At 43.0% G+C, this 22,583-nt stretch overlaps 1 protein-coding gene across 2 annotated transcripts; it reads left to right on the forward strand.

The window, feature by feature from the left end:
- The first annotated feature begins 927 nt into the window (after nucleotides 1-927).
- On the forward strand, nucleotides 928-21,801 carry RPN2 (ribophorin II). Of its 2 annotated transcripts, none has more exons than NM_001006288.2 (17): nucleotides 928-972; nucleotides 1,058-1,254; nucleotides 3,117-3,212; nucleotides 5,094-5,269; nucleotides 6,104-6,179; nucleotides 6,569-6,703; nucleotides 8,665-8,841; nucleotides 9,241-9,359; nucleotides 9,746-9,851; nucleotides 12,093-12,184; nucleotides 13,090-13,204; nucleotides 13,813-14,007; nucleotides 14,522-14,608; nucleotides 15,174-15,269; nucleotides 16,437-16,512; nucleotides 17,410-17,539; nucleotides 21,417-21,801. In NM_001006288.2, the coding sequence occupies exons 1-17, from the start codon at nucleotides 960-962 to the stop codon at nucleotides 21,424-21,426; spliced, it is 1,896 nt and encodes a 631-aa protein (NP_001006288.2). In that variant the 5' UTR covers nucleotides 928-959; the 3' UTR covers nucleotides 21,427-21,801. The 2 variants fall into 2 exon arrangements, with proteins under 2 accessions (NP_001006288.2, XP_040506604.2); XM_040650670.2 differs by lacking the exon at nucleotides 21,417-21,801 and adding an exon at nucleotides 19,417-19,508.
- The last annotated feature ends 782 nt before the right edge of the window (nucleotides 21,802-22,583 follow it).

Consider the following 22,583-nt stretch of genomic DNA (forward strand, 5'->3'; position numbering starts at 1 on the left):
GCCATGCAGAACAAAAGCCCTTTCTGGGACAGTGTCACAATCAGACGCTCTGAGGCAGAACGCTTTTCCTCACATTTTTCCTTGCAAAGCTTTGCAACGCATTTTGGAGGAACTGTGTTTCCCGAGGGGAACAACAAGGAGTAGTGGGTTTGCTGCGCGTGCACCAGGTGATGCGGCCCTGTCCAGCCTAGGGATGAGGCCTGGGACAGCAGCAGGTGTGGGGACACAAATGATCCCGCGCTGCCCGCCCCCGGCTCGAGGACATAAGCACGGTGCTGGTGGCTGTGCTCAGCCTCCTAATGAGGCCAACTGCCAGGGGATCTTCCCAGCAAGGCCCAAGCACAAGTTCCCGGTGCCCTCTGCAGGAGGAAGCGCGGCCCTTTCCCCCAGTTTGGAGGCCAAGTGCTGGCATCTGCAGAGCAGAACTGGGGCTGGGGGCGCAGCATGGCGTGAGGTGGCACCGTGTGACGCAGTGCAACATGACATGATGCAGCATGACACAACATGGCACGACCTGGCATGACGTGACATGCCATAACATAACTCAACAAGCCATGACATGACACGGAACGACACATGACACTTTCCCGTCGCGGCCCCTTTAAGGCGCCGTGCCGCGCTGGGCGCCGCGGAAAGCCCGACCAATCAGCGCAGCCCACATCCCTGCCAGGGGCCGCCCCGCCCGCTGCCGAGGGCCGCCGGGAGGACCGTACCATTCTGCAGTGTAGGGGGGTTCCCGTTGGCGCCGTTGGGTGCTCCGTCGCCGCCACGCCTCCACTCGCTGCTCGCCCGGCCCTGGAGCTTCAACGCTTTTCTACAGATTCATGTCGTCCTCGTTTGGTGCTCGTGGTGCCGGGGTCCCTTGGAGGACGACGCCATCGCTCCGCCCCCCCCCCGTGACGCGGTGGTGCGCGCCGGGCCGGAAGCGGCGCCGTGGCCCAGCGGGCAGCGGCAACAAGATGGCGGCGCCGGGTGAGGCGAGGGCCGCTCGGGGTCGGGTCGCGCTGTGGGGGTAACGCGGTGCTGACGAGTTGTTCTCTCGGTTCTCTCTTCGCAGGCCGGCGGCTGTGCCTGGTGGCGGCCCTGCTGCTCCTCCTCGTCGGTGCCCAGGCCCTCGCCCCCAGCCACCACCTCACCGCGCGAGACCTGGCCCGACTGCGGGCGGCTCTGGAGCGGCCCTTCACCGACCTGCAGGCCGCCTACTACTCCATTGTGGGCCTCCACAGCCTGGGGCTGCGCGTGGCGGACGAAAAGGTGAGTGGGCAGAGTGCTGTGCTTTTGGGCGGAGCCGTGAGGGAGGATCCGTTTCTCCAATGGGCCGTGCTGCACAGAAAACATAACGCAGCCGGGTGTTGTTTGTTCAGTTTCAGAGCAACGCCTTGATGTCTCCAGTGTCTGAATAAAGCTGTTGCATCGCTGTCTGGGACCTTAGCCCTCGGGCTCATTCACCCACACCATAACTATACCCTCTGAAAGCAGTTTCTGCCTGTGCACGCTCACGCTGCTGTCCTGTGAGACAGAGTGCTCATTGCTTCCTTTCAGATCCAGTGCAGCACTCAACCAGGCCACTCGATTTTGCTGTTCTTCTTTATGAAATACATTTTCCTATGTGCAAACAAGAAAAAAAAAAGGCTTTTGGCATCAGTGTGATGCATACCAGCTTTGATAATCTCACAGCCTTAAGTGTATCCCTGTTGAATGCTCTGGTTTGTTCCTCCGTGACCTGCTGAGGTGCATTCGATCATTATGGTTGGGAAAGACCTCTAAGATCATCTAGGCCAAACATCCACCTACCACCAGTATTACCCATTAAGCCATGTCCCTTAGTGCCACATCTCTACAGTTCTTAAACACTTCCAGGGTCAGTGACTCCCCCACCTCCCTGGGAATCCTGTGCCACTGCATCACTGCTCTTTCAGAGAAGAAATATTTCCAAATTTCCAACCTGAACCTCCCTGGGCACAACTTGAGGCCATCACCTCTCGTCCTGTCACTGTTACCTGGAAGCAGAGGCCAACCCTCACCTCACCACAGTCTCCTTTCAAGGAGTTATAAAGAGCGGTGAGGTCTCTCCTGAGCCTTCTCCAGGGTAAATAATCTCATTTCTCTCACCAACGCCTAGCTATGAACATGTTTGTTCCTCATAATTTCAACTAAGTTAGAGTTGTAAAACCATTAGGACTTATTTTTTTTCTTGGGGTGTTGTATATTTGTACCACAAACTCCTAACTGAGGTTTCTGAAGGTGCTGTGGTTCACCACACTACATACAAATGTTTGGTCATCTGTGGGCTCATCTGGGAATTGCTGCTTTACCTTTTGTCTGTGTAGCTGGGTTTTTTACTGGTTCGTACTTTTGGCAAATATAATGCAGCCTTTGCATCTGCAGGTAACCAGTCATGTCTTTTGTTGCTTAAAGTTTGTGTTGAGAATGACTTTTCTGGGCAGTATACCTCTTCTCAGCATGAGACTGTTAAAGAGGTAAAAGTAGTAAAAATAATAATAATAGTAGTGAAGATAAGCATAAGACTGGAACATATTGTTCTTGTGTATCTGGAGCATTACGATCCTGTCCCAGTTATTAAGGCTTGATCTCTTCTTGGATATTTTCCAATTAAGATGGGATGTTAATGATCCATGTAGTCAGTCAATAATATGCTGGCTACATATCAGTGAGTAGTCTCATTGCTTACCTTCATACTGCAGCTGTTTACCTGGTTTTTCTTTCTGTGTGTTTTGAAATTCTTTATTCTGCGTCCATAAGCAAGTACATGTGTGATATACAACTGGAAACAAGTTTTCCCACAGAATAACTGCTCATCTGTTCTCTATCCTCAAAGCTTTTACTTACTAAAGATACATGGATCTTTTATTTTGATGGGTGTTATACTCAAATTTTGGCTGATTATAGTAGAGTTAATTTGAAATTCAGTCATCTCTCTGAACAAAAGCCATGTTCTGCTGCATCACAAATACTGAAATTCTTTTGTTTTGTTGTTTTTTTTTTCAATACAATAACGCACATCAATGCACGTGAAATTGTCTTTAAGAGTGTAACTGAAATCTCCTCTTGGTGGCTTAAAACTGATGCATAATTTAAAACCTCTTCCTTTGCAGGCTGCATGCAATTTTGTCAAATCCCACGTGGACTCCAGCAGTGTTGATTCCCTTTTCTATGCTGCACAGTCTATCCGGGTCCTGTCTGGTTGCGAGGTGAGTTTGGAGCCCTAACTTCTGAAGGCAGGTGTTAGCAAGTAAACATCTACCTTAATATCTTTATTCATTCATTTTTGAAGCATAACTTCTATTTGACTTTCTCTTGGTGGGTTGTACTCTGTTATGTCTTAAGGAAATAACTTACAGAGTGTCCCAGACATGGTAAAGCTCAAAGATATGAAGCAAGTATTTTTTTTCACTGCACCCCTCAGTACTTGATCCAATATTGTCTCCTCAGACACTTTGATGTTTTAAGAGGGTAGAAGAAGCTGCGTGGGTCTCTCAGAAAGTAATGCCTCGTATTTATTTCCATGGAAACTGTAGCAGATACAAAGAGCATAATAACACTATTTGATAGAGCAAATTCTCAGCTACAAAATAAGATTTTGTCAACACAGTGACACCATTAGTTATCCATTTTCACCAGCAATGAACAAGAACCTGCATGCTGCACTCATCAAAGTCTGCAGCCAGCAGAGATGCCCCACTGTTGCTGTCGCCACTGCTGAAACACACCACTCACTGTGCTCATATCCACTATTCGATCTCCATAAATGTTCAGCAGGTGTCAATGAATAGCAATGGGTGCCATTTTTTCTGTGTGGAGGAATTCAGTTCCACTTCTTTGATCGTACACACTCGTGTCAGATGCCATTCTGTCAGATTGTCCCTCTGCTGCCATCTGTCACACAGAAATGTAATAGAATGTTGGCTGGAAGGTACAGTTCCTACTACCATACTACCACTGTCTGCCTCTGATGTCATGGGCCAGCATCATTAAACAGGAGGCATGACTTTTGGAGCAGCCCTCATAGTTGTTTTTTAACATTCCATTTTGAACAGCATGTCCATCAGTAAATGACAGGACTAGGCACAGCTGTAAAAAGTCATATTTTATTCAATCTGGTATGTGTAAAATCTTTAAATTGTGCTACTTGCTGCATCTTGAGATGTGTGACATTGTTTCTGTACCCTGAATGACATGGAGATCTAACAGTTTTTCTGTGCCTGGCTAATACCAACCAGGTAACTGAAACAGAATGAGTAAATGACTTTACTATTCCCTTGTTTGGGTTTCATGCTTGGTAACCACCAGCTTCTTGTTTTCTACTCCCTTTTTACCATCTAATTCAGCTATTTTCTGACCTTCTGCATGATGGTACTGGCTCTTTCAACCAATACACGGTGAATTAGTTCAGTGAACGGTCACACTTCTTCCTACAGGAAAAATAGTTCTACACAGAACTGATTGTTAGAACGTGGTTGGCTGTGAACGCTCCCAGATACCCTTCGCATACTCAAGCAAGATGTGCACATGAATGCAGAGCTGATCTGGCATGCAGCACAGCCAGCTTGTAGATAAGAGTGATAATAAAGAAGGTTGGAGTGTTTCAGGGCTCTCTTAATGAAACATCAGTAGCTATGAAAAAAAGGAGCCAGTGCATTTGAATAGGATTCACAAAAGCAGAATCACTTATGTAGTCTTTGGACAGATTATAAGGTGTTGGGATGAAAGCCCAGTATTGAAACACTGCAACAATACATGTGCAGACCACACTTATTAAACTGTGATTGCTTTACACACACCTCACTTTTCATCAGTATCAGTGGGTGCTGCACAATTATATGATGTCAGATGAAAAGGTAGTAGGAAGTTACCAGGATAAATCTGAACTGTGGATTATCCTGACTAATTGAGAGTTGCCTGCAATGCTTAGGTACTTAATTAAACTAAAAGATAATGAATGATAAATGTCTTTTTCCCCACAGCTTATAGTAGTCCACCAGTCAAGTGTACTGCTCCAGGAGGAAGGCAGTGGTGACTAGAAAGACATGTTCTCAAGTGTGAATCAGTGTATTTCCTGTACTCTTCCTCAGGTTACTATTTCAAATGAGACCAGGGAGCTGCTGCTTGCCGCTGTCAGTGAGGATTCTTCAATCACCCAGATCTTCCATGCTGTTGGGGCCCTGAGCAGCTTTGGCCTTCCTTTAGCATCTCAGGAAGCACTTAGTGCTCTTACGGCTCGCCTCAGTAAAGAAGAAAATGTGCTGGCGTAAGTCTTCCATGCAGAAACATTTCACTGTTTTGTGCATATCTTCTAGTCAATTGGATTTTGCAGTGCAGGGTATTTTAATGCTTGTTTTTGTAATCAAGTTGCAGTAGACCACGCTGTATTTTCACTTGGGATATTTGTCCAGTTCATTATCAACTCTCTGGGAAAATAGGGAAAATGTGTTTCAAACTGTTCCCTGTGATTTTGCAGATGATCTTATCTACTCAGTTTAGTTCAAGTATAACGGTCAGTAAGGATGATGCATGCCAAAGAAGCCTCTTTTAAAAAGATTCAAAATAAATTAAAACCCAGATGTAGTTCTTGATCATTTAGAGTTGAGGTATGCTGGATGCTCTTCCTTAGACCTTTTTCTTTGTAGATTGGGATGCATGCACTGTGAGGTGGAAGGAAATGTGCCAGTAAGCAGAAGGAGTCTTTGCAATTACTACCAAAGGATTGTTGAAGTAATTTTTACTGTGAGAGGAGAGAATAGAGCTTTTCTCAAAGGCTAGGGAAGAAAGGGAAACTTGTAATGGCTTGGTTTCTGAAGCCTCAGTAGCATGTTTGGAGGACTATGCAGTGCAAAGATCAAAGTCTGGTTTCTTCTCTGCCTTTGAATCTATAGGTTTATTGCAAAGCTGATACAACTAACATGTCTCTAATGAGCTCTAAATTTCCAGTAAATCTCATCGTGTTCATTGCATGGGGTCAACTGAATGCACTAACGGCTACTTTACACATCGTTTGGACTAGAGGCTGTAGTTGCTTTGATTTGAACAATGTGTGTGACTCCTAAGGAACAAAAATAGACTCGTTTGTTTTTTATTGTTTCAGAACCATCCAGGCTTTGGAGACAGCATCTTACTTGTCTCAGCAGGCAGATTTAAGTGGCATTGTTGAAGAGATAGAGGTAGGGACACACTGTGGGTTCCTATTATTCTGGAATTTTTGCTAGATGTCTGTAATGGTAAAGGATGTGTTAATATGAAACACACAGTGAAAAGCCAATCTGACTAATACCTTTTGTGCATCATGTGAGTTGGATTGGCTTTTAATTTCAAGCAGTTATTTCCCCTGAACTTCAGCTGTGTCACAGTGGACTGTGACACAAAGTCCATTGACTTAAATGTTACTAAATTCAGTAAAGGCTGAAGGTGTTTTTTCTTCCTATTTCTAAATTATGTACAAAGTACTCCAATGAGTCTGCTACCAGTACTCTTGATTAGACACCAAAGAGTACAGCTAACTTCTATGGATCTACTGGAATGCAGTTTAAATAGAAATGACTCTTTCTGTCAGGATCTTGTTGCTCGCCTGGATGACTTGGGTGGAGTTTATCTGCAGTTTGAAGAAGGAATTGAGACTACTGCACTGTTTGCTGCTGCTGCCTATAAGCTGTCAGACCATGTGGGAACAGAACCAGCGATGAAAGAGGTCTGTACTTGCCTTTTCCTCCCTTGCACACTGTAGCTCACAAGAAGGATCTACCTGGTCATTGTTGCGCACTGCAAGTGGGTGGCATAACTAGGTAAAACTTCTACTGGAAAAAGTAATGAGCACACTTTGCAAAAAAGGGAGATCTCAGTGTGAATGTTGAATAACAACGTAGAAGGAAATTCCATCTTCAAGATCATAGGCTGAATTTATGGGTTGTTTTTTTCCAAATGTACAGAAGGTAATTACAAGTGAGGCCTACTTTTTCTTTGTTGAGAGAAGCTGTTGGGAAAAAAAACTCTTGTTTCAGAGTTTGTTCAGGTATTTGGCACTTTCCTAGTACTTTGCAACATTTCAGAGTGTTTCACAAATGTTATTTAATTGTGAGGAAATACAGACACCCTAATTAGTGGTGTCCAGAAGGGAGGCAACGTTAGTAGTGTACTTCAGGAATCCAAAAGCTTGCATCTGTACTAAAATTAAAGATTGTTTGGAAATTCCTTTGGAGGTTGACCGAGCTGGAAATTATTATTTCAAGTTTTCTACCTGGTATTTTTTTTCAACAAGTAAACCAAAGTGCACACACTTTTGATTAAGAATGGCAGCTCCCAAAATTACAAGCCAAAGTGTCAGGATTGTGACAGAAGCCAGTGTAAGGCATCTGAGTTAACTGCTGGCTCTCTTCCATGCTGCTGCCAGCGGACTAACTGCAAAGTAATTGCTGTAATGTCATTGAGGTGGTGATTCTGCTGCACGCAGTTCTAACAATCAGCATCCAAACGATACAAGAAAAGAATAAAAAGACCAATTAAGGAAAATTGTTTAGTATTGATTCAAAATTGGGCTGTCAGAAGCGTTGTTGTTAGGACTTTAAAGCTTTATCTCCTATGAATGGTGGAAGTGCCTCATAAAAGCCACAAAATTTGCTTTAAAAATTAACAGATTTTGTATGTAAAAACATGGGAACTATTTTTTTCTCAATTTAAATGTGTGTGTCAGTTGTTGATTAATGTATGGAGCCATGCCATTCACTTCACATAACAGGAAAACCATTTGTGTTATGCAGGAGTTCTGTAGCATCTATCTGAAAGCTTTCTGTAATCACATGGTGTGTTAATGAGCACTGACGTACACGCATGAGGCTGAACATCTGAGATGCAGTGGATTTCATTTAAGTGTTCACTGCCTGCAAGTCCATGAGATGTTATAACTATTGCTTTATTTGGGATTCTTCGATCCTTCTCATTTTTTGTTAGAAATTAGCTCACAATCCTCTGTTTGGATCAAAGTACAGGTAACCAAACCCTCATTTTCCATACTAGCAGGAAGTAATGGAAGAGTCTGTATAATACAGTGTAGTCTGCAGAGAGCAGTGCAGGTGCATTAACACTACAAAGTCAGGGTGCTGCTAGTCAGATGTGTACTCTCAGGGGTAGTGCTTTAACGCATAGACTCTTAGCTTAAGAATGCTACCGTGCCCAAAGGGGTAAGACAGTGTGGGCCGGGACTGGCTCCTTCTAGAGCCATTAGGATGCTTTGCATCACCTCTCCGAGGTTGTCCCAGTTTGGCTGGTAACCAGAGCATGTAGCTTAGCCCTTCTCCGCTGTATGAAGGCAGTTGTACTGATCCTGGAGCCCAGGCAGCTGCATGCAGCCTGGATAGTTGAGCTGACAGCATCTTCCATTCTTAAACATGTAGTCTGAAGAGGTAGATCCAAATTCTGGTTTTGGGCATTTTTAGCACAATTGAAATGATTGTGGTTGGAACCTTCCAGCCAAGAATAAGAATGCTAATGTGACATTCAAAAGATAACTAATTTTGGGCTACCTCATAACTTGAGTTATTTTAAAATCAAACGGGAAAAATTAAGTAGTTAAATGCATGGTGCTTTTGTTACTAATGTTTTACTGAGCCAGCTATGGTAAGCTACCGGTGCTAATGTGTGGTTTTCTTTTTTCAGGAGCAAATTATCCAGTTGATGAATGCCATTTTTAGCAAGAAAAATTTTGAGACGCTCTCAGAGGCCTTCAGCGTTGCTTGTGCCGCGGGTTCTCTATCCCACAACCGCTACCATTTGCCTGTGGTCATTGTCCCTGATGGTCCTGCAGCTGTGTCTCACCATCAGCCTGTACTTAGGGTGAGTCCTTATATGAAAACCTTAACTCATCTCTTGGTTCAGTCTTTCGTCTTGTAGGTCTGTGCAAACTGAATGTGTAAGGTGATATCTTTAATTGTAGGCTCCAGGACCCAGCTTGCAGTCAGTTTGGTGTTTTTAGTAGTTGTATGAAAATTGTTAGAAACCTCTGCTTACCCAAGGCTTAGCAGATACTATGTTGAAAACACACACTGAAACCTTGTAGAAGTCAGCTTTTTTTACAAACATTAGCTTTCTCCACTGTGTTAAAAGGGACTAAGTTAGTCTGGGACTCTGGGCAGGAGAGAAGCCTGAGTACATAATACAGAAAGGGGCAGTCTGTGCTGCTGCAGTCCTTGTGAGATGGTGGATTTCACAGAAATTCTTGTTTTGCTCTTTTAGCTCCAAGTGACCAATGTAATGTCCAAGCCACTCACTCAAGCTTCTGTAAAGCTAGACTACGCCAAGTCTGCATCTACCAAAGCCACTGTCCTCCAGCAGACAGCATTTACTCTGTCAGGGTAAGAACTTAATCTTATTCTAGAGTTGAGGGAAAATAAATGTTATTTAAACGGGGTTGTATTTGCTTTTCTTTTATGTTTTTTCTACCAGGTATATGCTTGTACAATGGAAAACTCAATATGCTGTTGTTACATTTTGTTGGCAGTGGATGACTGAGCACTGTTGTGATGCTGAATTTCTGTTGTATGGGTCTTCTGATTGCGAAGTTGCAAAATGCTCCTGGCTTTGAGAGAACTTTGAACACATTTTTCACCTCACACTAATTAGTTTTACTTTTGTGTGGCATTTCTCTTTTCTTGGTAGCAAGACGTGTTACTTACTTGTAGGGCACTCTGTTCATGTCCTAGAGGGTCCTTAACACTTTGCTTTTTTTTTTTAATTGTAGGGAGGTCTTTGAGCTGAACTTCATGAATGTCAAACCTGCAAGTGGATATTATGATTTCTCTATCAGTGTTGATGGAGATAACAGATTTATTGCTAACAGAGTTGAGGTGGGTGTGTGTTTGGGTGGCATTTCAGTTCTGTGCTATTCAGCGAAACAGCTTTTTATTTGTCTGCTAAGAATGTTGTATGGCATTTTTAGCATGTGTTTTTCTGGCACATGGATTGGATTTTGGCTCAGGATTATGACCAGTAACCAGATTAGTGTATGATCAAAAGAGATTTCTGTAAACTTCAGAACTGACATATCACTTAGATATTGGCTGATTTGACAGCATGCGAACAAAGGCTGGTAGTGGAAGTGTTCATGTAGCAGCCCATATTTTAAAGTAGCTATGCAAAAGCAGTTACTAACAATGTTCTTCTGAGCATTCAGATCAGAACCTGTAAATCACAAGGCTTGGCTAGCAGCTGAGTGATCGTCTAGAGCTTGCCCAGTGTGTGGAAGTTAAGCATTTGATGTCATCTGCCTGTGTAAGCTCCAGAGCTTTAGAAAAGAGTGGTCTTTTGGCATCTCCTAACTGGGTATAACTGTCTCTCTAAAGAGGAGTCTTGTACTAAACATTTGGTTTTACTTTCCTTCTCAAGTTGGATAATGGGGAGAAGCATGTGACCTCTGGCTGTTCATTGTAGTGTCAACAGCTGACAACGCTCTTCTCCAGAGATGTCTATTCCTAAGGTTAATTTTTGCTTTTAGTTGCCTATTTAAGGAAAAGATCAGCTTTTAAAGTCTTGCAACATCATCAGCATGGTGTAGAGGAAGACACTTACTTACAACTGCTGACCTTTACCGTGTGTGTCAAATTGATGTTGTCACTGTAGTAGTAATGGCACTTAGGAGTGTCAAAAGGGGATTGATTGGCCCTGCTTAAGCTCGCTGCTGGCACACAGAGGTACCAGTAGGAATGCATTAACGCTGGGGTGGCTTTGTGTGAGCCGCTTCTAATAAGACACATTGTTATGGGGGAGGACTGCTGGGGGAACTGCTTTTTTTTTTTCCTTACTGTTATTAGCATTAATTGTCCCCTTAATGCACCCGTCGTTTTTGACAGTAATGAGCTAAACCAGTGGGTTATTACTCTAGGCAGAGCCTGCATTTCCTGACATTAAAATATTTGAGAGATGTTTGTGTACTGTTCAGTCAGAGGGGCTGTGTGCAGCAGCTCTGAGTTGCCTTCATGTCACTTTATTTTTTTAATGGTTATTTCATTAGTCCGTCTTTCTTTGCTCCCATCTTGGAATGAAATACGGTTTTGTTAAAGTTAGTCTGAGTAGTCTGCATGTTAATGGATCCATTTTCAGTGCCAACTTCTATATTAAATTACTCTTCTCATTGTAAAGGAACTGTCAAAATTGTTGTGTTTGAAGTCAGACCTGGATAGTTTGGTGGGGGCTGTTTCACATGAGCAAACCAGCAGCGACAAATTGTAGTGTATGTTGGAAAATATCTTGGCAATGAGACTGGTTCTCCTGGAGAGCATTTGTAAGTTGTGAGAACAAATGTGCTAATTAAAAACTACACACTGAAGGAACTGCTTGTGTTTGAGAGGAGGTATGGAGTTGGCCAAACCCACTGAAGCTCACTGTCTGTGGTTTGGGGCAGGAGGGGCAGGAAATCATTGCTCTGCTTGGGTTTATAGAGCACTTAGCACAGAGGAGTTATGATAAATGGCAGAGCCTTATTGGCTGCCATGCACTAAATGATAAATAGCAAGCCTTCCTTCAGAGGCACAGTTAAAAAAAAAAAGAAACTGCAGATCTGCAGGAATGCTTTGGCTGTTGCCTGCTGGTAATAAAACCAGCAGAAACCTGTTAGGCTTTGGGAGCCAACGCAGGCATAGCTGGTTGCTGTCTGGAGATTTCTCTCATCTCAGGTTGCTGTCCAGGACACGGAAGTACACGTGCATGTACAACTACAAGTTGTATGCGATGCCAGATTTAATTGCTAGCTTCTGCTCGTTTAAGAGGAAAACTAGTTGGATGTGGTTATATGGACTGCTTCATTAAAAACAGTGCTCCAAGGGGAGCCAACTCCAGCATGACTGAGAATCAGCTGTCTTCAGAGATGGCAGCTTATGGAGGGGAAGGGAGTGGGCTGGGGTTAGTGACTGGTGCAGGAGCTTTGCCAAAAAGGAATTTGCTGTAGATCTGCTTGTTCTGGTTAGGCTCTGTCTTGGCTTAGTGAAGGATTCTTTGTGGGGAAAGGGACGGAAGAACTAAAGCTTCTGAAGTGGACTTGACCATAATTAGTAGGAGTGGTCCCAGTAACTTTCTGTTGTGTTTTGTTGCAGCTGAAAGTAAAAGTGTCCACGGAAGTTGGGATTACTAATGTAGATCTTTCTACAGTGGATAAAGATCAGAGCATTGCACCAAAAACAACCAGGTAAAACAATTAATTGTGCGACTCTTTAAGGGGCAATTCCAGCTCTAGACTGCAGGTCTTCTGAGCTTTACCTGCTTAAGCTAAACCAGGGAAATCTTGTTTTGGAATGCCAACAGAACTGTACCAGTGCTATTCCTCTTAAACTCCTAAACCTCTCTTCTGAGGGGAGAATACTGATTATTTTTATAGGAGGTTTTCCTTAATGTTAAAATAAGTACTAAGAGAAACCAGGCAGCCTTAATCTTCTGTTCCTCGGGTATCATCTCTTTGTAGCAAAAGCAAGTTGAAATGTTTGCTTTGCTGTTTCTGTTATTGTTGAACTTAGAGAAGTTCTAATGCAACATGTACCATGTACTTGGGGGATTTGGTTATATTGTGGCTAAGTTTACTTGAACTTTTAGCTGCTTTTTTGACTGCAGTCAGTTAAAACGTAACGCATGGAATTTAACTTCATTTGCACAGCTTCACTGAGGTCCTCTGTGTATTGATACAGCCTTCCTGTGCTGAAATCTGAGTGTGTTCTTCTGTTATGCTGCCATCATATCTTCTTGTAGCACAGCTTTGTTTCCATGAAATGTGGGGTGTAGTATTAGCAAAGTCTTGTTCTTGTGTTCCTTTGAACTCTACAGTGAACTAATGTTCTACATGAAAACATGCAAGAAATGTAGCTCACAGGAATAATACGGAGGAATTTTGTTCTTTTTATTTTTATTATTGCTATTATTATTATTATTATTATTTAATGATGTCAGAACAGAAAGGCATACTAGTTGACCTAACTTTTTGTTAAAACAGATCATTTGTGTCTGTTGTGCTGTTAGTGCAGCTTGCACTCCTTGGTTTCACAGAACACCAGGCCTTCTTTTGGATGATCACCTCAACTCTGTTTGTTTTCTGCTTCCTAGGGTAGCTTACCCAGCCAAAGCCAAGGGCTCCTTCACTGCTGACAGCCATCAGAATTTTGCTCTATCCTTCCAGCTGATAGATGTGAACAGTGGAGCTGATCTCATTCCTCACCAGGTTAGAACAAATTCTTGTCATTACTGTGTCAGCACAGCGTTCCATTTTGCAGCATCTGAGATGACAGTTGCTCTTGGAAAGATTCAGTAGGTTTCGAAAAGCCTTATGTTTTTGACATGGACTGTGGAAAAATTACTTGTCTTGGTAGGAGGGGGTGGATTCAGCCCATTTGTTTTGTCTGTATGTTCGATGAAGTCTCTCATTGCTCTGACACTGCATGTACTGCAGCAAAATAAGTGTCGGCAGTTTGCACTGTAAAAGTACATTTCTGTCCTTTTGAATATAGATTGTTTGCTGAGGAAAGTCCACAATTGCAGACTTTTTCGTTATTTTTTTTAATATATAATTTTTTTTTAAAAAAAAGCATATATGCATGCATCCCTCTTGTGTGTTGCTGCACTCAGCCTCTCCAGTAGCATTCAGTATACTGCCCTGTGCCTCAGGTAGGCCTCTGGTCAGTGTTGAATCTGCGTTAATAGAATTATTTGAAGAGGCATTGTACTTTCCTGACTGTTGAGGAGTAGAGACAGCAGGCCTCCCAGTTCATTCCCCGATCTCTCATTTCACACAGTGAGATATTCCAGCAATGTTTTAATCCTTCCTTTCAGACTTTTGTCCGACTTCACAACCAGAAGACTGGCCAGGAGGTAGTTTTTGTTGCAGAACCAGATAGCAAGAATGTATACAAGTTTGAACTGGATACCTCTGAAAGGAAGACTGAATTTGACTCTGCCTCTGGTACCTATACTCTGTACTTGATAATTGGAGATGCCACTCTGGAAAATCCAATCCTGTGGAACGTGGTATGTAGCTGGAAATGTGGTGATGTGGTTCTGAGATGACAATCTAGCAGGGGGGTTTTGTACAGGCTAGGAATTAAAAAAAACTCAGATGTTTTTGTTCTTGTAATGAAACAGAAACTTTCTGGCCATTGTTGGACTCTGAGGTTTGCTGTTTAAGTTTTCAAACTCCAAGTGAGCTTCAAAGTGGGATTTAAATAAATGTTTATTTCTTCACAGGGTAGATTAGAAACTTGAGAGTGTTTGTGACTTTGATTATAAGTTCACAGCAAACACTTCAAGGTTTAGGCTTTCTGTGCTTACTGTGCTGGAACTAAGTTCAACTTCTAGTTATGTTACTACTTCTGTTTAGGAAAAGATTCTTTTTCAATTCTGGAGGCTTTTATGTAGATTCCTTTAAAACAAAATCAGTCAATGTATGGTTGCCATGATTGGCAATCTGGCAGCAGTAATGTAGTAGGTTTTAGAAAACTTTAAAAAATATTAAAGTTCCTGAAGTTACGTGATTTCGTTTTAGGCTGATGTTGTGATTAAATTCCCAGAAGAGGATGTGCCATCCACAGTCCAGTCCAAGAACCTCTTTGTTCCCAAGCCTGAAATTAAGGTACAATCAAAACCAAAAGCTGTGTGCAGGGATTGGAGGGAGGTGGCTAATCCTACTTTAGTTTATCTAGTCCTTGTTCTCATCATAACTTTGTTTTGATTAGTAATCTCTCTCAGAAGTGCTAATACCGTGTAAGTAATGTAACTAAAGAAAAAGGATTTACCACTTAATGAAAAGAAACGCGTTGCAGTCTTCTGCTTTATGAATAAGCTATGTGTCCTACCAGGAGAGAGCAGCTGTTGTCAGTGAGAGCATTCAAACAAGAGAAGTAGAGCAGGTAGTAGGCACCACAGAAAGCTTTCTGCATCATTCTGAACACTTGTGCTGCTGACAAGCTAATCACTGCTTCTGTGAGTGTGAGGAGAAGTTAACTGAACAAGAGATCAAATGTTCAGACTGCAATAGACACTACTGTAAAGAGTTGTGCTTTGCCAACAGAGGAATGCTTATCATCCAGAACAACACCTACCAGACAGCAGCAGGGCTGCAGCTGGTCCTCTGTGGAGCTGAGAAGGTGCTCTTTTAAATACTTTCTTACCAGCTGAGTTTGTTTCTTTGTTTGCAGCACCTCTTCAGGGAACCTGAGAAGAGGCCTCCCACTGTGGTATCTAACACATTCACAGCACTGATTCTCTCACCACTGCTCTTGCTGCTCATTCTGGTGAGTGAACTGAGCCACAAAACAAGGAGAATTTTCCTATTCAGTCCAAAGTCACTTTGAAAGTTGACAGTCTAAACTTCATAATATAAAATCCTGGTTACTTAAAATCAGCACAGCACTGCTGCAGTAACAGCTAGCAAGTGTCTGTGCAGAATGTTGGTCTGTTTTTGTCTCTTTCTTAAACTGTTTTTCAAGTTTATAGTCAAAAGAGAAAAGTACTGCTGCCAGTTAGAAGTGGGGTTTCTCCAGAGTGGTTCTGCTAGTCATCTTGAATAATGGTGGGCAGAGAAGTTATAACTAGCATCAGACTTCTACAGGAGAGAAGCAGTGATTCTGCCTTGTGCTTCATGGAACCGTCACAAAATCTGTGTTACTTAATCCCATCAGCCTGATTTCCGTTTGTAGACTTAATTGGTATTTGTCTCCTGGTAGTTGAAGCATCTAGCTCTATTTCAGCTGCATCAACTCAGTGTTTTGTACTTAATGTATATCAAATCTTATCTAGTCAAGTTAAATTACATTATGTTTGGAGGGTAAACCTGATACCTTACTTGCTTTGCAGTGATTTTCCTTTAGCTGTTCTCAGTGAAAGTTGGCATTCAAATAGTCGTGTCCACTGCTCTCTGCAGTTAGCAGTACACGTGCTGATGAGAAACCACTTCAGTGGGGAGTTTTATTGCTACCACTCCTGTTTTCCATCTTTCATGCCTTTCTCTTCCATTTGCTAAAAACTGAGGTTGTTCTGATGAAGAAAGATCTTGCATCTGTAGGTGGTCTTTTGCTCTGTCCAAAACTTGAACGCTACCTTTTTGTTGTTGTTTTTGTTAATTGAAATTAATTCAACTGGCAATAAATGGCATTATTTATTTTTTCTGGAAAACATAGATTTGAAATAATACCCTCTCATTGCTTTAAGAAAGATAAGTGAGGCACTGCCTTTGCAGACTTAAGCAGTAGGAGAGATTTCCGCTGAAGGAGCTCAACAGTGCTGTCTTTGACAAAATTACTGTTCTGTCCTCTGTACCAGAAAACAATGTGCTTCTGTAGAGAGTACACTGTATTCATTGAAGAACTTAAGTATCTTTCAAGTCTGTTTCCTTTAAGTTTAAAATAAAAGCTTGTGTTTACAAGGACTGTTTATTCAGGTTTTCTTTCTTTTCATTTTAGTGGATAAAGATTGGTGCCAACATCTCCAACTTCAGCTTTGCTCCCAGCACCATTGTTTTCCACATGGGACATGCTGGTAAGTGTCAGAGGCTTTCTGCTATGTTTGACCTTCTCACCTGGGAGTTGCAGATGTGAGCCATGTTGGTAAATGGGCTTGCAGCCTATTAACTATAATGACATAATAGCATAACGTTTGTTCTCTTGTTTTCATCTGCCTTCCTGCTTTTCATGATTGTTAATATGATGATAAATCTGTTTTGGCCATCAGCTTATAACAACGGTCATTATCTGGGCTCCTCTCACACACCGTTTATCAGTGCTTAATAGAACTTCTTATTTCCAGAGGTCGCACTTTTGTTATTGCATGTTTATCCTTTGTAAGTAGAGTTTCTGTAGGGATTGAAACATGTGGGACTACCATCTACGTCTTTTCTTTTACAGTGCTTTCTGTGAAAATCTTCTTAGGCTGGACCAGTTTTTGTCATCAATTTCACTGTACTTTTAGTCACATGGTTATTTACTGTCTTGGTAGACTCTCAGAAACACAGCAGGTTGGGAGAGCACTGGATGTACTGCTTTCCATATGACAACGTTCTGCTTAATCCAAGCCAGCTTCCTTGAAAGCTTTATAAACTCTTAAAAGTGAGCAGAGGTTAATATCCTCTGTTACAATCCAAAATATCCTCCATCTTTTAATAGCCTCCAAGCTCTGTAATACGTCCATAATTATGCCACTGGAGGATTGGATGCAAGCTGTCAGTGTCACATTTTTCTAAAGTATGGAGACCCAGATGCCTTCTACTCCTGGCAGTTATACATACATAGTCCTTAAATCTGTCCCTTTGGAGCTTCAGAGACAAGTTAGGAACCAAGTGCTTAGGTGTGGCAGTACAACATGAGAATCGTTCTGGGAATAGCTAATGGTCTTTCTTTGTAGTACAGTTTCAATTCTGGACTCTGTCTTTTTTCACAGCAATGTTGGGACTTATGTATGTCTACTGGACTCAGCTCAACATGTTCCAAACTCTGAAGTACTTGGCCATTTTGGGTGGTGTCACGTTCCTGGCAGGCAATAGGATGCTGGCTCAGAAAGCAGTAAAACGGTAAGCCAGGCATAGATGCATTAGTGGGAGCTGCTTTTAAATTTGCAGGGAGGAGAACACATCAGTGTATATCGGTAATTGATACAGTGATGAGCATAGCTTTTAGTTCTTCGATCTTGGACTGTTGTGCCTGTTTTCAAATTGAGCCCTAGAATGAACAGACTAGGGCAATGAGGTGTTCTTACTGAGATGCAGCTACCTGTCCTTCAGAGCAGATGGAACAACATGGAAAATTCTGATGAATGTTAGGGATACAAAATTCACTGAAGGTGGACAGACGCTGGAAAAGAGGATTTAAAGAGGTTGTAAAACCTTTATTTCCCTGGAGATGTTCAGAACTTGGCTGGATATGACCTTGAACAATCTGCTTCAGCTTTAAGGTTAGCTTTGTTTTGAGCTCACAGTTGGACCAAGTAATCTCCGCAGGTTTGTTCCAACTTAAACTATTCTATGATTCTGTAATAAATGCACTCAGGTATCTACATTAAGCAGTGTGAAACACCAGCCAGCCCTGGGCAAGCTTTCTCTACAGCTAGGGGGTGTATAGCCCAGTATGGTTTTGTTCCTAGGCTGTGCAACCCTGCTGAAGACAGGGCTGCTGCTACTGGGATCTGTGCCATAGCAGCTCTGTGTCACTGAGTTGCACTGTGCACACCTGGGTGGGTACTGCAAGCATGATACAGCAATGCCTTGCCCAGTATGGACACAGTCGTCGTGTGGATGCTTCATGTTTATGCACTGTGTCACACCAGGCAGCCTGCAGTCTGGCTGCTGACCCAGGTTTCCGATACAGTACGTTAATCAGAAGTTGAACCCTTAGCTCTCCTGCACTTCTGCTGTGTGGAGTTTCCACGTGAGATTTAAATTTTAGCACTTCTGCACTAATACAGAATTTGGATTTGAAGATGAGATCATGAGCTGCTTTGCCATCGAGTCCGTGCTTTTCTTGCTTACTCTTTTTGAGCCATTAGAGCTCTTTGTGCTTGCACACCTATTTGCATAAATAGCTCTGAACTCTCATATTTTTATTACATTTGATGAGAGGGCAAGAACAGTAAAAATAAAGAAATAAGAAAAAAAACACAGCAGCAACAACAAAACCTCACAGACACAGAAGAGTAGGATTTTCAGGGGTTTCATGTTGGCATGTTGCCTTTCAAACATCTCTACTTGCACAGCTATAGCAGGGGGGTCAATTGTTATAATGAGCTCTCTTCATACTGTCCTTTCAGCTGTCTCAGACTTGCTCCCTTGGATGCCCAGCCCTCTGCAGTATGGCATGTTCTCTTATTCATTTTAATAATGTTTCACTTTTAATTTAACAAATAACAATAAAGTCATTATTAACAACAGATTTCTTAGCATACAAATGCAAGGGGAAAAGAATACAACAACGTTTACTTCTAAGTGTCTTAGCTCAACCAGGGCTTCTGTTAGCTCATAAATGCTGGTGGTTGGTTCCTACTTCAAAACACTGCAGGGGGTGTCTCTGTGCTTTTTCATTGTACGTGACATGAATCTGCGACCACAATGGCAGATTTGAAAGTAGAACTTGTACCTTAGGCTAAAGTTAAACCCTTTGTACATGGCTTTAAAGTTCCAACAGACAACTTTTTGTTAATGTGCAGCAGGTCCGGCTCAGATGTTAAGTGCACTGATAATTAACTCGATAGCACTTGGAGGCAAAGCTGCTGTTCCACTATGGAGAGTGCTGGTAGGGTTGGAGGGGAACTGTATATAAACCACACTTTTTCAGAAGTTACCAGAAGGCCTGGTTTTGCTCTTTGCATTCCTATCGTGGGCTCTGGTTCCCAGAGCAGAGCTGCTTTCCTCCTTCCTATCTTCTCTGAACCTTTCTTCCTCTCTCCTTTTGGCAGGATCGCTGCAGAGCAGAGCAGTAGGTTGGCAAAGTATAGAACGCTGCGGTAAAAAGGGGTTTTGCTAGTGACCAACTCTTCTAGAAGTAAGGGTCTTTTTGGAATTTGCCTTTCTTGGGCGTGCTGTCTGCTTCATTTCACTTCATTCCTCATTTCTTGCACAAAAAGGTACCTGAGCTGAAGCTGCCTCCTTTCAGCGTTGTTTATTTGGCTTTAAATCAGTCCTTGGGTGTCCTTGGCTACAGCTGGGTTTGCATACTAGTAGTGTATGTCCTTGAAGACTAAATGGCCTTCGTGTGACTCCTTAATAATCTCGTCTTGTGGTGATGTGTGCATGTTAATATGCTGGGTGTAGCAATAAACATAGTTCAAGCAATATTGTTCCTGTAAATAATTAGCAGTGTTGGCTAGAGGAGAGCATAACGAAGGTGGCTCATATCTGGGCCTTCCCCATCCTGTGGGTACTCCTACCCCATCTGCAGTATCCTAGTGGTTCAGCTGCTCGGCACTCTGACTGCTGGTGGAGCTAAATTAAGCCCTTGCTCGGATGGCAAGTGCTCTGTATGCAACAGAAGCCAGGTCAGCACCATCTCATTCAGCTGAGGACACGACCTAATCCAGGATTCACCCTTCAATTAGACTGAACTGGTCGTGATGGCTCAGTCAGTGGCAGCAGCAGCCAGCTCCCCACGAATGAATTCAATCATCTGATAGGATCTCCATTAGCATGTACTAGTGTCAAGCCCTTCATTTCCTTTGAATCTGAGCAGGTAAGGTCCTGGTTTGTTGTATCCACAGTGTGATGGGAGACAGAACTACTGCCACTCTGCATGTTGCCCATTTTGTGTGTATGGCATCATTTCTTATTAACACATTATTTTATAAAGGGGAAGGGGGAGAGAATGTGGGACAAATCCTGGGACCAGAACCACTGCAGAATGTGCTGTACTGGTGCACCTCATCAGCACCTGCTCTCATGTTCATAGCCAGCACTTCAGGCATACACACAGCGCACTGAACAGAGCTCCGTTGTGTGGTGCAAAGCAAAACAGCGTGGGTGGCTGCATCTCAGAAACCGTGTGCGCTGTGCTATAAGCTCCTGTTTGCACATCAGATAGCATGGAGGATGGCTTCAGGAAGATTACCTATGGACTATTGGCATTATGTCCCATAGGAAAAACAACCTGACACCACCTCTGCTTTCCCTGGGGTGTTTAGAGGTATAATAGCTCTTTGACAGGTTACTGGAGGTGCCTGTCACTTGTCACTGTGTTCTGGTTGCTGGATGCTTCTCTTTTTACCACAGCTTGGAGCTAGTGGTTTTCAGCTTTAGTGGCTTGTTGCCAAATGTTTAGGAAGTGTGTTCTCCACAGCTTGCAAATTTTCTGCTTCTCAGCTGGGTATTTTAACTCCTTAATTCCCTATGGGCTATGAGTAATCCTGGAAGATCTTGGAAATAACTTATCCACAAACCATAATTGCTGCCATGTGCAGTCAGAAGCACTTTTCCTCACTGCTGGGTTTCTGATGCCCCAGATATGTCAGTTAAGACCGTATTGCTACTAGCATCTGGGGTTGGACTGTCTCTATCTGGCTCCTTGAAAGGAAAAAGGACCCCAAAAAGATAGACTTACAGTGCCCACATTGTTGAAGATCTTTCCTTTGTGTTTACCAGCTGGTTCCAGTTGGATATAATGGTCCCGTTGAAAGTGGAGGAGTGGTAGAGTGGTTGCAGGCTGCTTTGCATTCAGCCCTGCTTTTTTGTCCAGTTTTGTGTTTTTCAAGGCTCATTTGTTCCTTTTGCACCAGAAATTGACCTTCATTTTGCCTGAATGTTTCCATACTTGTATTAATTCCTCAGTTATGTTGCAGTACTGGTTTTATCACTCCTCTCAGAGACGCTTCCTTTGAGAGAGAATAAGGGGTCTGGGGGCACTTGTACTGTGTAAAGAAGTGCTTTGTTGCCTGGGAGAGCTAATTGTTTGGGTTTCCCTTCCCAGGACACACTAGCACCAGAAGAATGGAAGAAATGGGGAAAAACAGAGCAAACGCCTTCAGAACAGAAGTGAAAAAGTAATTGAAAGAGCAGAAGAATGAAAGCAGAAGCAGATTTTTTTTTATATATATGTATTAAGTCAAGAGGGTTCCAGTTAAACTTTTTAAACAATCTTGATTTTTCACTGTTGTGTTCATGCTACTTGAGTGTTTCTCGTATGAAACCAGAAGGTCCTTTCTTCCTTGCATCCCTGCCCCCCTTCTCTGCTCTTAGAACGTTTTAATTTCTTTCTGAAAAAGAAGAGAAAGGAAAACATAATTCTGCCTTTCCCCAGGTGCCCCCTCCTCATACTGAACGATTTGTGAATAAAGAGGAAAGAACGGTCCTGAGTTTTGTTTTGGCTGTTTCAGAGTCTCTGGTTGGAAGTTGGGCTCACATGAACAGAGCTTTTTTTCTGGTGGGTAATTTTTGTGTATTAGTCACTGTGGTGAGGAGCTTCCTGTTCTTTTTTGTCCTTTCCCAGAGGTACACGTTTATGTGGGGACGCTTCCCACTCCTGCCTGTCCTTTGTGATGCTTTCATCTGCATTTCTCTGCTAACCAATGTTCTCTGACTCAGGATGGAGCCGGGCCGGGCCACGTGGAGCTGCCAGGGCTGCTCTCAGCTCCAACAGGAGGAGTCCCTGGGGCTGTCCTTGTGGGCTGCATGCCTGGCTGCGTCTGCCCCGGCAGGTTTGGAGGATCCTTCTCACTCAACGTTTATTGTAACACTGAACTTTGAAGTTGTATTCAGTAATTTTGTATCGTCATCAAATTAACGATCTGGGAAGTGGAGGATGAGGACGCTGGGGAATGGTGCAGATTTCTGGAGAGTTCTCCTGACGAACAGTTTCCACATGGAAAACTTAGCAGTTGCTCCTGGCTGCCTCCCCTGCATCCATGTGTTGGCTCCCGTTTGTCCCATGTCAGATGGGTTTCTTTAAAGACCTTTTGGCAGAGGGACTTCACGAACCGTCTTTTGGAAATCCAAGAAAATGATATCAGCCAGCAAATATGCGGCTGGAGGGTGTGGGGCCAATTCCTCCCCAGCACCTCACATGTGTGAGACATGGCTCTGCTTTCTGACAGCCATGTTGCCTCTTCCCCTCTGCAGTCGTTCACGCTTAGCTCAC

Source organism: Gallus gallus, chromosome 20 (genome assembly GCF_016699485.2).
Source record: "Gallus gallus isolate bGalGal1 chromosome 20, bGalGal1.mat.broiler.GRCg7b, whole genome shotgun sequence".
Taxonomy (NCBI): Eukaryota; Metazoa; Chordata; class Aves; order Galliformes; family Phasianidae; genus Gallus; species Gallus gallus.

What these genes read in the sequence shown, in the direction of transcription:
- RPN2 (XM_040650670.2), top strand. An exon ending in TTTCCACATGGGACATGCTG is followed by an intron (nt 16,513 to 17,409) that starts GTAAGTGTCAGA and finishes CTTTTTTCACAG; the next exon opens with CAATGTTGGGACTTATGTAT. An exon ending in GCTCAGAAAGCAGTAAAACG is followed by an intron (nt 17,540 to 19,416) that starts GTAAGCCAGGCA and finishes TCCTTTTGGCAG; the next exon opens with GATCGCTGCAGAGCAGAGCA.